The sequence below is a fragment of the Galleria mellonella genome, unplaced genomic scaffold (assembly GCF_026898425.1).
Source record: "Galleria mellonella isolate WM207_F2 unplaced genomic scaffold, CSIRO_AGI_GalMel_v1 utg718, whole genome shotgun sequence".
NCBI classification, from domain to species: Eukaryota; Metazoa; Arthropoda; class Insecta; order Lepidoptera; family Pyralidae; genus Galleria; species Galleria mellonella.
Window position 1 is genome coordinate 111,353 of NW_026442143.1, and position 15,580 is coordinate 126,932.

The window sequence follows — 15,580 nt, forward strand, 5'->3', positions numbered from 1 at the left end:
GTGTTGACGGAGGGAGGGGCGGGACGGCGCACGCGAACTGATAATAATTATTAGTCTGAAGCAATTAAGAGGCGCCAGATATACGCCATGGATGAGATAGCGGTAGACTTGTGAGAAAATAGAGGCCGGCAGACACACCTCGACATAGTTTTAAAAGGGAACCCGGAGTCGAGTTGCACTTTAACATGAACTGGCTGTACTTATGATATGATTATCTAATACATGTAAAACAAAAATTAACAGACAACCACATTTATAATAATTAGTAGATCAGTAAAAATTCCTCATTTTGTTTTTTTTTTAATCTATGATAGAGCAGACGCCTTCAATTCATACTCATCAGTAAGTACAGTGTTGAGTTTTTATAAAAATCTTTTGCAGCAAAAATATATATCTAGTATATGTAAAACAAAAATAAAAAGGCAACCACGTTTACAATTACTAGTAGTTTAGTAAAAATCCCTTATATATATGTTACATATATGTATCCATGTATAGTGTTTTCTTTTTATTCTATAATAGTGTAGGCACCACCAGGTTATACCCATCAGTTATTGCAGTGATGATATTTCAGAAAAATCTTTTGCAGCATAAATATATATTTTATTTAAATAATATATAAAAACTAATCGTAAACCCCTGTTTAAATTGCTTAATATTTATTTAATTGAATTCTACAATAAATTTTCTAAAAAAAAAATATGAAAAATATATTTACAAATATAATCCATTTTTTGGTAATTATCAGTAAAATAATAAATTTAAAATAATGTTTTAATATGTGTTTTGTCAAATAAAAAATACCAAAGATTAGGGCATAAATCTAAAAAAAAAAAAGCAAAAGATTCCGGCCGTCCGAAAAGAACGAATCATGCAGCATCTTTTTTGTATATAAAACTATTGTTTTTAAATCCTCTTTCTAAATTGTGAATGCCGCTTCATCTAGATTCATTAGCCAAAGTGCTCTTGGAGATAACTACTGTTTCACGAGTAAGCAAACAATTTTCTAGTTGTGGAAAATTTACTCGAAGTATTGTTGAGTTGTTAGTTATATGGGTTGGGTTTGCGTGACAATTCGTATTTACTATTTACCAACACATGAAATATATATGTAATCACAGATTGTATGTTAAAAAATAGTAAAAGTTAGTACTTAGAACACACCTACATAAATATGACAAGTTTATAAACTCATTCAATATGCCGACTGATAAGATAACAATTGCTCATAGGAACGTCGCTCGATAATGCTTTCTTTTAAGACTTCCTTTGTTCATCACAGTTAAAAGTAATTTTATCACCAGTTTTACCTATTGCTATACTTCGGCATAATTCAATTCGTTACAATAAAAAAATATTACGATAAAACTTTCCAACAGAATAGATCGTCTTTTTTATTCACACTAACTACGAATTAAACGTCATCAAATATCGCTTAAAGCTTGGATCATCAACGTGACGTTTACTTTGTAGATATACGGATAATAACTATATCAATATGTTCATAATATTTTTTTATAGCGTGAAGTTGGCAAACAAGCATACAGCCCATCTGATGGTAAACGGTCATTGTAACCTATTGAGACCTGCAACACTAGGGATGTCATGTACGCGATGCTGACTCTAAAGAAACCTTAATACAACCTTTTTGAAGAACGTCATACTCTAGATTCTAGGGGCAAAGAGCAAATTTCACAGCCCGAGAGTTCGTAGAGGGTTTGCGCTCTGAAACCGCATGGTACTCGACCATTTAGGTTCTAACGTGTAAGGATAAATTCCCTGTCGATAGTGAGCTATTTTTTATAATGAACCTTAAACATTTAGTCAATGAAAATGGACACAACCGTAAACTAATAATTGTTATTCATGTCACATCTTCTTAAAACATTTAAAGACCCACTTGTGGTCTGTTCTCTCCACACGTAATAGCTCCTGACTCAAATAATCTCTTGAAATTTCTGTGATCTAATTCCAGATCATTTTCAAAGACATTTGAGGTTTGTTCCTCTAGATGTAAGATTATAATACTTTATTATATCCAATTCGATCTATGAAAAAAACATAATAGAACAATTGGCAATGAATAACTGAAACAATGTTTATGACATAAATTAATCTTTTAAAGCAGGGATGATCAAACCTGAACTACTGGCGATCTACATCAATATTGTTAGACTACGATCGATCGACTCTGAGAGGTTGTAAGTATATGTGATGCAGGATTGTCGTCTAGGTTAAGTGTATCATGACATAAATATAAATTTTCCGCACAATATGCATTTTTATAGTCAAGCTCAAACGGTCGATAAATTTTTGACTTAAACCAACTGTTATACTGCATATTTTAAACTCTCAATAACTATTAGCTACCAAAACCATCAGCTATCATAATTAAGACGAAACTAATGACACTTCATGTATTAAAATTCTTCACAAGTAATTTAGATTATACTTGTATAGTGTTTCAAAATTCCGGACATAGATAAAACATTATAAATGAGTCCGCAGTACCGCCATGTGGTTTCGGCATAGAATATACCTTCCCTTCCTTTCTCGCGGGTGTCGTAAGAAGCGACTATGGGAACGTAATGATAAAGAGATCGGCAGCAATCTCTCTTAAAACATCACTAAAAGCCTAACTGCGTTTGCCAACCCTGCAAACGAAGCATGGCAACTACTGGCAAAATGTCCCTTATGGGGAAGGCTTATTATGTTCAGTAGTGAACAATTAACGGCTCATATGACGATACGAGTCCAATCTTAAAACTCCGCAGAATATTTTTTTTTTCATGTTAAAATCTTGACCATGCACAAAAAAAAGTATTTGTATTCAAGTATTTTTAAATATAAGCAATTTTAAATAGTTAATTTTTATAATTCTATCACCCAATTTTAAATGTAATTTTACCTGTGAAGAACAGAGCAGAATCTCAGTTGACGTCAGACACTTTTTTGTTTTTTTATTTAAATTTCAGAACTCTAATGTAGTATTGGTGATTTCAATATATATTTTGTATAGGAGATATTAAAACATTGTAAAGCATACAAATTGTATGTCTATTATTATATAGACCCAAAATTTCGAGTCATAAATATCTCCAGTGTTCCAAACTCAAAGAAATAAATGTTGAACAATATCCATGATTACGATTCCCGCAAAGTCCCGACCTAAAATCTGATTAAAGCTTATTGACATGAAAATGGATCAACCAAGTAGAAGTTTCCTTGCCTACATTAAATACAAGTTACCTAAAAGCAAACCTATTTACATTATATTTATGAATAATTCAACGTGACCAGTAATTTGTCTTCATTGAACATTGAATCTTTGGCATAATGAATACGATTCAATGTATTACTCCAATAATACAATAATCAAACTAGCATAAAATACAATTTCAAGGCGAATTTTATTACTTTTATAACAGTATCTAATTAGTATCTATTCAACTTGATGGAATATGTGACATTTATGTAGAAAAAAGCATTGACGAATTGTCGAGAAATATTTTAATATGGTCACGTATTTATTTTACAATCCCACAAGATATTTCTCATTTTGTAGGTAAACCTTTCTTTACTCAAAGTATTAACTTTTTTATAGTAACCGCTGTCTGTAGACTTTAACAACATTGCACATATACACCATAGAATATAGGATACCGCGGGCTATCTTATACATTATTCCTTCTGGCATTCTCTTTTATGGAAAAGATAGGCAAGAAGATCTATTATTCACTGTATCATAGTTTCTATACTTAGTATTGAATTTGCATCGAATTAAATATACTATTATATAATTTTATTATTGATTTTATTAAATGTAGTGTAATTCTCATACATAACCCAATCTTGTTACTACATAATTAGTTGAAATACAAGAAACAAGATACTAAATCCAAACTATAAACACTTAAGCAAAAACAATGAACGAATGGAATTATTTTGATTTATACAAGTATAACAATAAATATTGATAATATCATTATAAAATCGTAAAATTATATTATCTCATATGTATTTTGTACATGTTAAGGAATTTGATGGATGCAAACATTATAAAGTTAAATAAACCAAGATATACACATACTTGCTATTTTTTGAGGCTTCACCTGTGGGGAATTCGTTACATTTTGTTATTTTTTAGCGCTTACTAAAAAAATGATTTAAGTTTAACCTGCACAAAATTTTATGCTCCTAGACAAAATTGATTATGCTTACTGTTCTGCTAGTTAGTCATTTGACTCCTTGTATATTGTAAAGATTTTGTTTTATAATTATTTATTGCACGATTTATGAACAAACAGAATAAAAATTTAAATATGTAACAAAGAAAATTTACATTTGTTATTTTTTAATGAATATTAAGAATTTACACTAATGGTGCTAATTGTAAACAAATAATTACTTAAATAACAGGAATAAAGACTAATACTATTCTTCTTGATGTTAGAAAACTAAATTGAGTCCGTCTGTCTGTTTGTTACTATTCCTCAACTAAAGTAATAGGCCGACTGAGATGACATTTGACATAAAGATAACCTGAAAGATCAAGGATAGAGAGATAGAGATAAAAACAGGAGGGAACATAGTATCAAAAATTTCCTATAATAATATAACATTATTAGAATAGTGTCGAATAAAAATAATGAATGATGTTACAAATTTTTTGTTTAGTATACATAAATAATGACGTCAAAAAATAATATTCGTAGATAAAAATATTACAGTTATAGTAGATATTATAATTATAATAATAAATATGCTTGGATATATCAAAGCAAAGCGCCATCTAATTCCTAACTAAGCAGAAATGAACATAAAACGTTTTTAAATGTTTACTAATATTATAAATATAAAAATGAACACTCACTTACACACAAGACGTAATAAAACTAACACAGTTTTGTTACGTAAACCTATCTGGTACCAATAGTTATAAATTTGATAGATCCATAGTATAAGGGATGGAAAAGAACATTCTGCTCTGGTGAATTATACCAATTACGAGAATGGCTAAATTGGACAATATTAGCAAAGTACAAGTTGTACTTGATTTGAGGATGGGTAACATTAAAAAAAATTACCGTCCTATTAGTAAATAGCTGCCAGTAACTTCCTTGATCTCCTTAAAGCCTATGTTTCATAGATTTCAACATCAGTCATTAATTATAAATTATTGATGATAAATATAATTTAAGCAAATGACATCCGTCAGTCACCCAATTATACGCTCCGTTTTATGTCAATCATCCTCAAACTCTAATATACTTTACTGAAGCAGAATTGTTTACTACAAAGTTTTTGTTGATTCTTTAAATTGACATTTTCGTTTCGATATAATTCTACTGCAATTTCGGAAGGTATCTGCTGAAGAGAAATAACAATAAATTAGGTAATTACAGTTTAAAAAAAAGCGCTGTTTATTTATTTACCATTTTTAGACATTTATTTTTACAATATCATAAATGTGGAATTAACTATTCAATAACATTTAAAAGACAACTTTAGATTTAAATTAAATGTAGTACACATAAAAGTCTTATTTAGCGCAATAAATAGGATACTTTTTATTCTGATTCGCCTGAATATAGCTGCTGACTGCACTATGGAATAAATATGGGCCCACAGTAGACCCTTGAGATACATCCATTTATCCAAGATTCCCGTTACATCTAACAACGTTTCCTTTAAATTCTTACTTCTTTTAACTTGTACCAGATAAATACGATTCATACATTTTCTATAATTACATAAAAAGAAATTATTCATTATTATGATCTTAAAGTCAAAGGCTTTGGAGAGATCACAAAAACGTAATATTTCAAAACCCTTTTGAACTGATTTTCCTGAAAAACCGAACTGACCATTGTTTATTAATCTATTTCTATGTAATAATGTGATAACAATACATTACTAACCAATTGGATCCGCGATAAATGAGCTTATAATTAAAATCGTATATAAAAACTACATATACTTTTCAAATTAAATGCAAAACCACGCTACATATCATTCTAGCTATTAGTTATTCAATTCATTAATAGTATTATGCACATAGAATTCAAATTTGTATAACTAATTAGGCGCGATAATTATATCTTTACATGATCTATAAAAATTTTAAATCACAAGATGATTTTCTTTAAATGTTGGTTAAAATATATTTATTATAAATATAGGTATTTGTTTAGAATATAGCACCTAATACTAGCTATTCTGTCGTTTAATAGGTACGTTAACGCACAGTTAATAATTATAATAGTTTATTAAGGGTCATTTCTGTTACAGCCACCTTTATCTCAGATCTCGTAATTTGTTCAATAAGTGTTTGAGATCGTAAGATATGCATGTGACAAATATAAAAACACAGATACATTAAATAAGAAACGACCAACCACCACCATGGTGGAAACAACACCATACAATAGACAAAGGTTTGGGTATTAATGTTTGAATGTATACCTACTACATACGTACAGCATTCTACACTATATGTGAGTATAGACGTTGGCTGTTACAAACATACATGTTTATATACAATATGTTTATGCGCTAGTGAGGGTACGTAAGTACACGAATACAACACATACGTAAGCAGTCAATACAACGAAGTCAACTTTGTTTGCATTTTTACAATTTCTTTACATTTCTAAACAAATATTTATTCATTGTTGAACAATCAATAAGCACATTAAGACAGATGTCTAGTTACAATTCAAAAGAGATCGTCACATTATACTGTTTAATGTGCAGCTAGTATCGTAAATCAACCGAGGTCATACTTACAGATAACGTTCCTTGGATTGATCGTTGGAAGTTAACTGCACAAAATATTATCCGTCAACAAAAACACAAGAGACGTGATGCAGACGTGCATACACTGCGGCCGTTAACCCGACTCCGACGGGCTGCGTTTCGAAAACTTCGCGGTGAAGCGTTTAGAGAATATTCAAAAATAGACCGAGTGAGTAGAATAAACGCGCGACAGCGTACGCACAGGCGTTCACACTGTGTACAATTCGATGTAGCTTGAAATTCGAAGCGTGGATGACGTTAAACAACCGAATCCGCCCGAAATTGCTTTGAAAAGTTTCCAGTGCACAAAGTTATTGGGATCGCGAGCGAGGGCTCTACGTGGAGAAACACGGCAGCCCCGCAGCGCTCCGAACACGACTGGCGCCGCCAACCGGCCGTGCTCCGTCGACCACCGCGCCGCGCGCCGACAGGAACACCCACACTACTAGAGACACGCACACATACCAATGCCACATAAACCGTCTGCTTACACAGTGCACACATACGCGATATGAAACTGATAAACAGCGTAAAAACACAACAACAACCACTCTATCAATGCACACACTGTTTTCCTGATGCGTTCTACCAGAAGCAACAACTGGTGATATTGAGAAGACGCTCACAGAAGTCCAAAAGGCAGTGAAATATTTTGCTGTTACAATGTTAACTTAGACCCCTTAACCTACTTTCTAAGACTGACACGAGTCTTGCAAATTTTGTTGCTAGTCAATTCATTACATTACACAGTATCAAAGTAGAAGAGCATCAAAGATTACGCAATTGAAAAACACGGACAATAAACAGAAGTGATGAGACGCCCTCACTACGCACTCGCATGGCCGCATAAGTGAAGCCGTATGTCACAGGGACATTATTTTATCAAGCAGACGCGATTGGAGACGACGAGAAATAATGAATGAACTTTTTGAATACACAGCAGGAAATTAAATGAATAATGACGGTTTTCAAGTAGACTGTTAATACATATTTCTGATAGTAATGTAAATGGTAGCTATTCAATTAAAGTATTCGAATATGATTTATTTAATATGGTACTTATATTATAATATGATGATATAATCTAATCATAAAACGAACGCATTGATATTTAAATGCTTACGATTATGATTAATGACAACAAGATTATGTTTTACATACAGTCCAATCTTATCTTACTGATCATATTATAACATTATGTCGTCATAATATTTTGTAATTGATGATGATAATAAAAGAAAGTACTTCAGTTTGATTAGTAAAATTATTGATATAAATTGCGTATATAAACACGCAATAGACGCAAAATATCGTAGATACTTTCAAATAAATTGTAACTGAAAAGAAATAATGTACTCACATGGATGGAATCCGTTGGATTTTCCTTCAGTATGAAAATTACCTGGAACAAAAAAGACTAAATAAAATGACAGCAGATCTAACAATTCTGATGCCATAAAAAACGGACATATCTACAAAGATTTAGTATCGACTTAAATATATTTCTCACAGCTTAAGTACAGATCTTACTAGTGAACTACCTACTTTTCGTATTCTTTGCCTATCGACCCTGTAGTCTTTTTATTGGAAAGTGTCATTTCTCTATTCGTCTTTAACATCAATAATAATTATTTGTGGATTCTAGTTATTACATAATAGGACATCGAAAGACATAAGAAGAACAAATAACATATATATATGTGACATTTTACATAATAATATGACGTTATGTGTTGATGAGAGAAGTCTTAAATAACTCTTACGTTCAATAAATTTATCATGTAAATTTATAAAATGACCCAAACAATTTTGTAATTTAATAATCATAAAGTTACTATTATGAATAAATTTAGATTTTTCTAATGCGTAAATAGAAAAACAAGACCGAGGAATAAACTTTTCCAATTTTACGACACACTGGAAACTTGTATTGCGCGAATATGGTACTTAATCAAAAAACTCACAAAACATTTGATTGCATTCATGGAATGAAAAGTTTCATGGAGATCGGACTTGAACTATAAAAGTTATGATTTTATTATACACCGGCCGGATGAAATATAGTTCTAACTCAGTATTCTAGCTTCTGCTCCTTCTCTATTTTTTTCCTTACTAGAGGATGTCACTTTCTTCTATCATATTTTTTTAATGGGTGATAGTGGAATGGTAACCCCGCTTGCGCTATCGGTATATGCTAGCAAGGCACCAGTGAGGGGTGATAGGTGACGATAAAAGTAGGTCAGTTAGCCCATCTTGAGGAATTCCACTAGAATTAATCACGATGGTTTCCAGGGGGTTCCGCGTGGAGACCAACCTGATAGGGTGTATTGCTAGCAATGGGTCAGTTAAATCCCATTATTAACAATCAATTTCCCCCTCTTTTACCATATTTACCGTACTTGGCCATATAGCCTAAAAATATCAGTAAATCTGTTTATTCCTCCCGTAAGATTAGCTACTGCCAAATAGATTTAAAACAAACCGTTCTAAATCTATTTCATAGAGATAGCCAACAGAAGAATATTACTGCTACAACAAATTTAAAATACTATAATAATAAAAATAAATAAGTACAAAGTGATATATTTAGCTTGTTACACCAATCAATAAGAGTTGGCAACGCGCACGTGGGTATACTTGGTGTTACAGGCGTCATTAGATTACGGTAACCCCGTTTAACATCGGACGGGCCGTGTGCTTGTTTACCACCATAGTTGCATAAAAAATTCTTTGAAAACGTTACATTAAAATCGATAGTACTATACGAACATTTGTTAATAAAAACATACAATTTAAAGGATTTTTAATCATTATTTCAATACATTAAACTACCTGAAAGTTAAATATGTAAGTATTAATTATTTGTATGAAAACCATTACTATATTATAACTCTGTTTCGATCCGAAACAGATTTATTTCCTTTACATTATTACTGTAAAAAAAAAAACTATGAAAACTTCAGTAAAAAAGTATAATTAAATATGGCTCCGTAAGGAAGGTGGTGGAATTAATACGTGGTTTTATTTTATAAAATTTCCTGAATAAATATTATCCACCTAATAACCTGCGGAGACAAATTAACTTTCTTCTCGGACAGGTAGAACTGGTAATTTTTTTTTACACAACACATTCAGCCCTCCTTTTCAAATATAACTTGTCTCTATTATAATTGCAATACTGTGCAAAAAATAGGCCAAGTGAACTAATCCTCATTATAGTCCTGCGGGTTTAATTTTTGTTTATATAAATTTAGATTAAGTGATATAAGTTCTTACACTACTTTTATATTTTTGTTTAATATAAACATACTACGAGCATGTAAAGACCATTATAGCATTCATTTAGTATACGACTACATTCGCGAACATTTTGGTGCATTTCTCTTTCATTATTATTTTATTCTTCAATCTTACCTAGTTCTATGTTCAAACTATTTTAAGCACTTAGAATTTTTTTTATTTTTAATTGATAGTTTAATTACTTCGATATGTCGAATAAAATATTACGCATATTAGCTATAATCAAATATCACTCATATAGTTATTATAAGTAATAGGCATAAAGTATCAAGAATAAACATATTAACCGTGACCATGGTCTAGTTATATAACCGGTGATAAAATATCTTCTGTCGCAAACGTTATCGGTATATGAGATTTAAATATAAAAACAAATATTATTGTTATATTTAAATCTGATGTACAACCTACTTCTAATTATTTTATATGCGAACAAAAATGTATGAATAGAACTGTAATGAAAATTTAATTAATCAAATAATTCACCCGACTATAAGACAGACTGCTAATATCCGATTGATACAAATTAAAACAAAAATAATTTAATATATGTTTCTTTAAATAAATAAGTCCATAGCTCGATTAAAGAGAACTTAATAAAAAGGCAACCATGTTTTATTGAATTTGTCATAGAAATAATACTCTCTTTGATGTTAGTAATAAAATTACTAACATCAAAGAATCTATAGTTAGTGAATTACATTCAAGCATTTGCGCTAATTTGAACGTAATTATAATTATCAGCATACACTTTTTATACTAAATCACGCTGGTAAGCTGCATAATACAGGATCTATATATACTCGTAATAAAATATTTAAATAATGTAATATATCTGGTTAGATTTATATTGCACGTTTGTTTTATTGCTGTATCGATTTTATTTTATATTATATGGAATATCCAATACAAGCCAGGAAGGTTTGATATTTGTGTACACAAGAAAGTCCGCAACTTCTATACAATACATTGTCTACAAAATGTTACATAGATTATGTTGCGGATAGACGCAATGCTATAAATAGATAACAATCAAGTTATATTCCTAAACCAAGTTATAAGTTATCAACTTTTTATATCAAAGAACAAATACATAGTTTTTAACTTCAAACAATTTTTTTTTTTTTATTTAGACTTACATTCAGTCCATTTCTACTGTAATTTTTAAACGCTGACATTTCTAAAGGCATCGTTTGTGTATTACCATCTCTTATTATACGAAGATTTTGAATTAATTGAACAGAATTCACAGTTCGTAGATACACTCATGTCTATAGGCGACGGTTACCACTTTCCATCAGGTGGGCTTGGGCTGTCAGCTTGTTTGCCGTTCTAAGTTGCATAAAAAAACGTATTTAGTAATTAAACGAGAATTCATCACTATGCAAAATCTGCCTTCAGAAATAGCGTGAAATGTAATCACATATTTATATACAATAATGAACATCTGTTCTTCATAACAAATCGCAAAAACAAAAATTCAATATTCCAATTCGACTCCAATAATAAATTTAATATAATAATCGCTTAATCCTCTTATGGCCAAAACTGTATTAAGCTCTTGTTTCTGTATTACTGGACCCAGAATATTGTTTAAAACGAGTAAGTAGTGTATGTGAAGGGTTTAAAATTAAATTACGGAATAGAAACTATTTTACAAGAAAGGACGCGGTCATACTTCCGATAAAATTTAATGTAGCTACAAATTCTGTTTGTTCGATACAGCTTTTAAATCAAGATGGCATAAGATTGTAAGTAAAAAGTGGTTGAAATAAGATTTAAACTTGTATAACTCTTGTGCACAAAGAAAACACTTCTGTAATTTTGACTATAAATATGCTGCTATATAAGTGTGTTTGCTACTTACTCTATTAGTAAAAAAAGAATAAAGTAACAATAAATAAAAACTACAAGAGAAAATAAAATAGAAACAAGCCACTGAGCATCTGGGTTTAAGGATATTCGGTTTATACTTGTATATAACTTTTGGTGCGAAACACTAACGACCTGACCTCAAATAAAAAATATTTCCTATTCTTGCTTCTTGGCATAACAACAGTTCAGTAATAAGACTATCGTATAGAAGATGTAGGTCAAGCTCCAAACCCATGGAGAATACGTGAATTTACTTTTTTCTTTAAGTTTACTGCAGTAGAAGTGCCAATGGACCTGCCAAGAAAGCAAGATGAGAACAAACACAGGTTCCTACAATGTTGGCTGTGTTTCACGTCATTTATCATTCGCCCCTAGTACCGAGCCAAGCTCTCCGATACGTATCTAAAGTGTATTACATGCAACGCTATAAATGTAGGAAATGTTTCACACCTTTTTATGTGAAAGTAAAACAGAACGCTAAAATAAACGCTACTTTTGTGGAGCATAGATAGAATAAAGAGATGTTGGAAGAAAAAATCAAAGTACCCATTTCTTTATATATTGATCATAAAATATATTGTTAATATCGTTGAGAAAACTTCAGCGTGTTGTGGAGAGGTCTGAATTCAAGGACTTGCTGCATTGTAGAATTTGAAATGAAGATATTCATAGCATGTTATCCAAAGTGATATATATTACCAGAAGAATACACAAAACCGCTGACCAAGATTATTGGTTTGCGACCCTGTACGGGCAAACGCAATATAGAATAGCATCCTTCTAAATGCAACCATGTTTTATTGAAATTGTCATAGAAATAATACTCTCTTTGATGTTAGTAATAAAATTACTAACATCAAAGAATCTATAGTTAGTGAATTACATTCAAGCATTTGCGCTAATTTGAACGTAATTATAATTATCAGCATACACTTTTTATACTAAATCACGCTGGTAAGCTGCATAATACAGGATCTATATATACTCGTAATAAAATATTTAAATAATGTAATATATCTGGTTAGATTTATATTGCACGTTTGTTTTATTGCTGTATCGATTTTATTTTATATTATATGGAATATCCAATACAAGCCAGGAAGGTTTGATATTTGTGTACACAAGAAAGTCCGCAACTTCTATACAATACATTGTCTACAAAATGTTACATAGATTATGTTGCGGATAGACGCAATGCTATAAATAGATAACAATCAAGTTATATTCCTAAACCAAGTTATAAGTTATCAACTTTTTATATCAAAGAACAAATACATAGTTTTTAACTTCAAACAATTTTTTTTTTTTTATTTAGACTTACATTCAGTCCATTTCTACTGTAATTTTTAAACGCTGACATTTCTAAAGGCATCGTTTGTGTATTACCATCTCTTATTATACGAAGATTTTGAATTAATTGAACAGAATTCACAGTTCGTAGATACACTCATGTCTATAGGCGACGGTTACCACTTTCCATCAGGTGGGCTTGGGCTGTCAGCTTGTTTGCCGTTCTAAGTTGCATAAAAAAACGTATTTAGTAATTAAACGAGAATTCATCACTATGCAAAATCTGCCTTCAGAAATAGCGTGTAGAAATGTAATCACATATTTATATACAATAATGAACATCTGTTCTTCATAACAAATCGCAAAAACAAAAATTCAATATTCCAATTCGACTCCAATAATAAATTTAATATAATAATCGCTTAATCCTCTTATGGCCAAAACTGTATTAAGCTCTTGTTTCTGTATTACTGGACCCAGAATATTGTTTAAAACGAGTAAGTAGTGTATGTGAAGGGTTTAAAATTAAATTACGGAATAGAAACTATTTTACAAGAAAGGACGCGGTCATACTTCCGATAAAATTTAATGTAGCTACAAATTCTGTTTGTTCGATACAGCTTTTAAATCAAGATGGCATAAGATTGTAAGTAAAAAGTGGTTGAAATAAGATTTAAACTTGTATAACTCTTGTGCACAAAGAAAACACTTCTGTAATTTTGACTATAAATATGCTGCTATATAAGTGTGTTTGCTACTTACTCTATTAGTAAAAAAAGAATAAAGTAACAATAAATAAAAACTACAAGAGAAAATAAAATAGAAACAAGCCACTGAGCATCTGGGTTTAAGGATATTCGGTTTATACTTGTATATAACTTTTGGTGCGAAACACTAACGACCTGACCTCAAATAAAAAATATTTCCTATTCTTGCTTCTTGGCATAACAACAGTTCAGTAATAAGACTATCGTATAGAAGATGTAGGTCAAGCTCCAAACCCATGGAGAATACGTGAATTTACTTTTTTCTTTAAGTTTACTGCAGTAGAAGTGCCAATGGACCTGCCAAGAAAGCAAGATGAGAACAAACACAGGTTCCTACAATGTTGGCTGTGTTTCACGTCATTTATCATTCGCCCCTAGTACCGAGCCAAGCTCTCCGATACGTATCTAAAGTGTATTACATGCAACGCTATAAATGTAGGAAATGTTTCACACCTTTTTATGTGAAAGTAAAACAGAACGCTAAAATAAACGCTACTTTTGTGGAGCATAGATAGAATAAAGAGATGTTGGAAGAAAAATCAAAGTACCCATTTCTTTATATATTGATCATAAAATATATTGTTAATATCGTTGAGAAAACTTCAGCGTGTTGTGGAGAGGTCTGAATTCAAGGACTTGCTGCATTGTAGAATTTGAAATGAAGATATTCATAGCATGTTATCCAAAGTGATATATTATATATAACCAGAAGAATACACAAAACCGCTGACCAAGATTATTGGTTTGCGACCCTGTACGGGCAAACGCAATATAGAATAGCATCCTTCTAAATAAAGAGATGATTTCTAATACATTACATTGTTTATGGTGGAAAGCTATGTTCAGAAATGAAAAATTAATCACTGAAATAACAATGATGATGACAGAACAAACAAGCATAACTAACAAATAACAAAGTAGTTTTGTCAAGCAAATACATGCAAAAAAGAATTAAACAAGATAATCTTTGGAAAAGCAACATAATTAAAGGAGTAATTTATTAACAGCGAAGATTCCCCCTGAAATTTACTTCTAATTGTCATTCAATGCCCTAATAAATTCAAAGTAGGTTTCTTAACAAGGGTCCAAAATAAATAACCGTTGTCCTGTCTAGTCATTTTACTTGGGAGAGAAAGAAGACGGTATTTGAAATATTATCGTTTAAATAAATTAGTGTCATTTATCCTGGATTCATGGCACGCCGCGTCTTCATTGGGACTGTAACAAATTAATACCTATAGTTTCTAAAAATATTCTATTTAAAGTAATAGGATATTTTAATAGATTATAAATCTTATTAAGATTGACAGAATACTATCAATATAATGCGTTTAAAAGCTAATGGAATAAACGTGACATTTACTACGTATGATTTATAAGGAATGAAAAACTACTTGTCGAGGAAATTTAGTAAATGAAAATCACTTTTTTAAATTTCTGAATTGAATTAAATGTTAAATTTAAAAAATGAAAAATACGCACACAAGTCTGTATTTATACGTGTCAAATGTCAGCTTTTCAAAAGGGCAATGCCGATAAACATCTAGGAA

General features: G+C 30.8%; 1 protein-coding gene across 11 annotated transcripts in view; it reads right to left on the reverse strand.

Moving 5' to 3' along the window:
* LOC128202038 (dual 3',5'-cyclic-AMP and -GMP phosphodiesterase 11-like) overlaps positions 1-15,580 on the reverse strand; it is a 177,013-nt gene that overhangs the window by 86,799 nt on the left and 74,634 nt on the right. For 3 of the 11 annotated variants that reach the window (XM_052900869.1, XM_052900868.1, XM_052900867.1), the window contains exon 1: positions 6,790-7,215. The exons of 3 other annotated variants lie outside the window; for them this stretch is intronic. Coding sequence is in view for 4 of the 8 variants with exons in the window: in XM_052900866.1 (XP_052756826.1) it covers positions 8,159-8,215 (57 nt within the window). In the remaining 4 variants the exon portion in view is untranslated. Of the gene's footprint in view, positions 1-6,789; positions 7,216-8,158; positions 8,216-15,580 lie in introns of those variants that run through there. 5 more of the 11 variants (XM_052900871.1, XM_052900870.1, XM_052900866.1 and 2 more) reach the window with 3 other exon arrangements.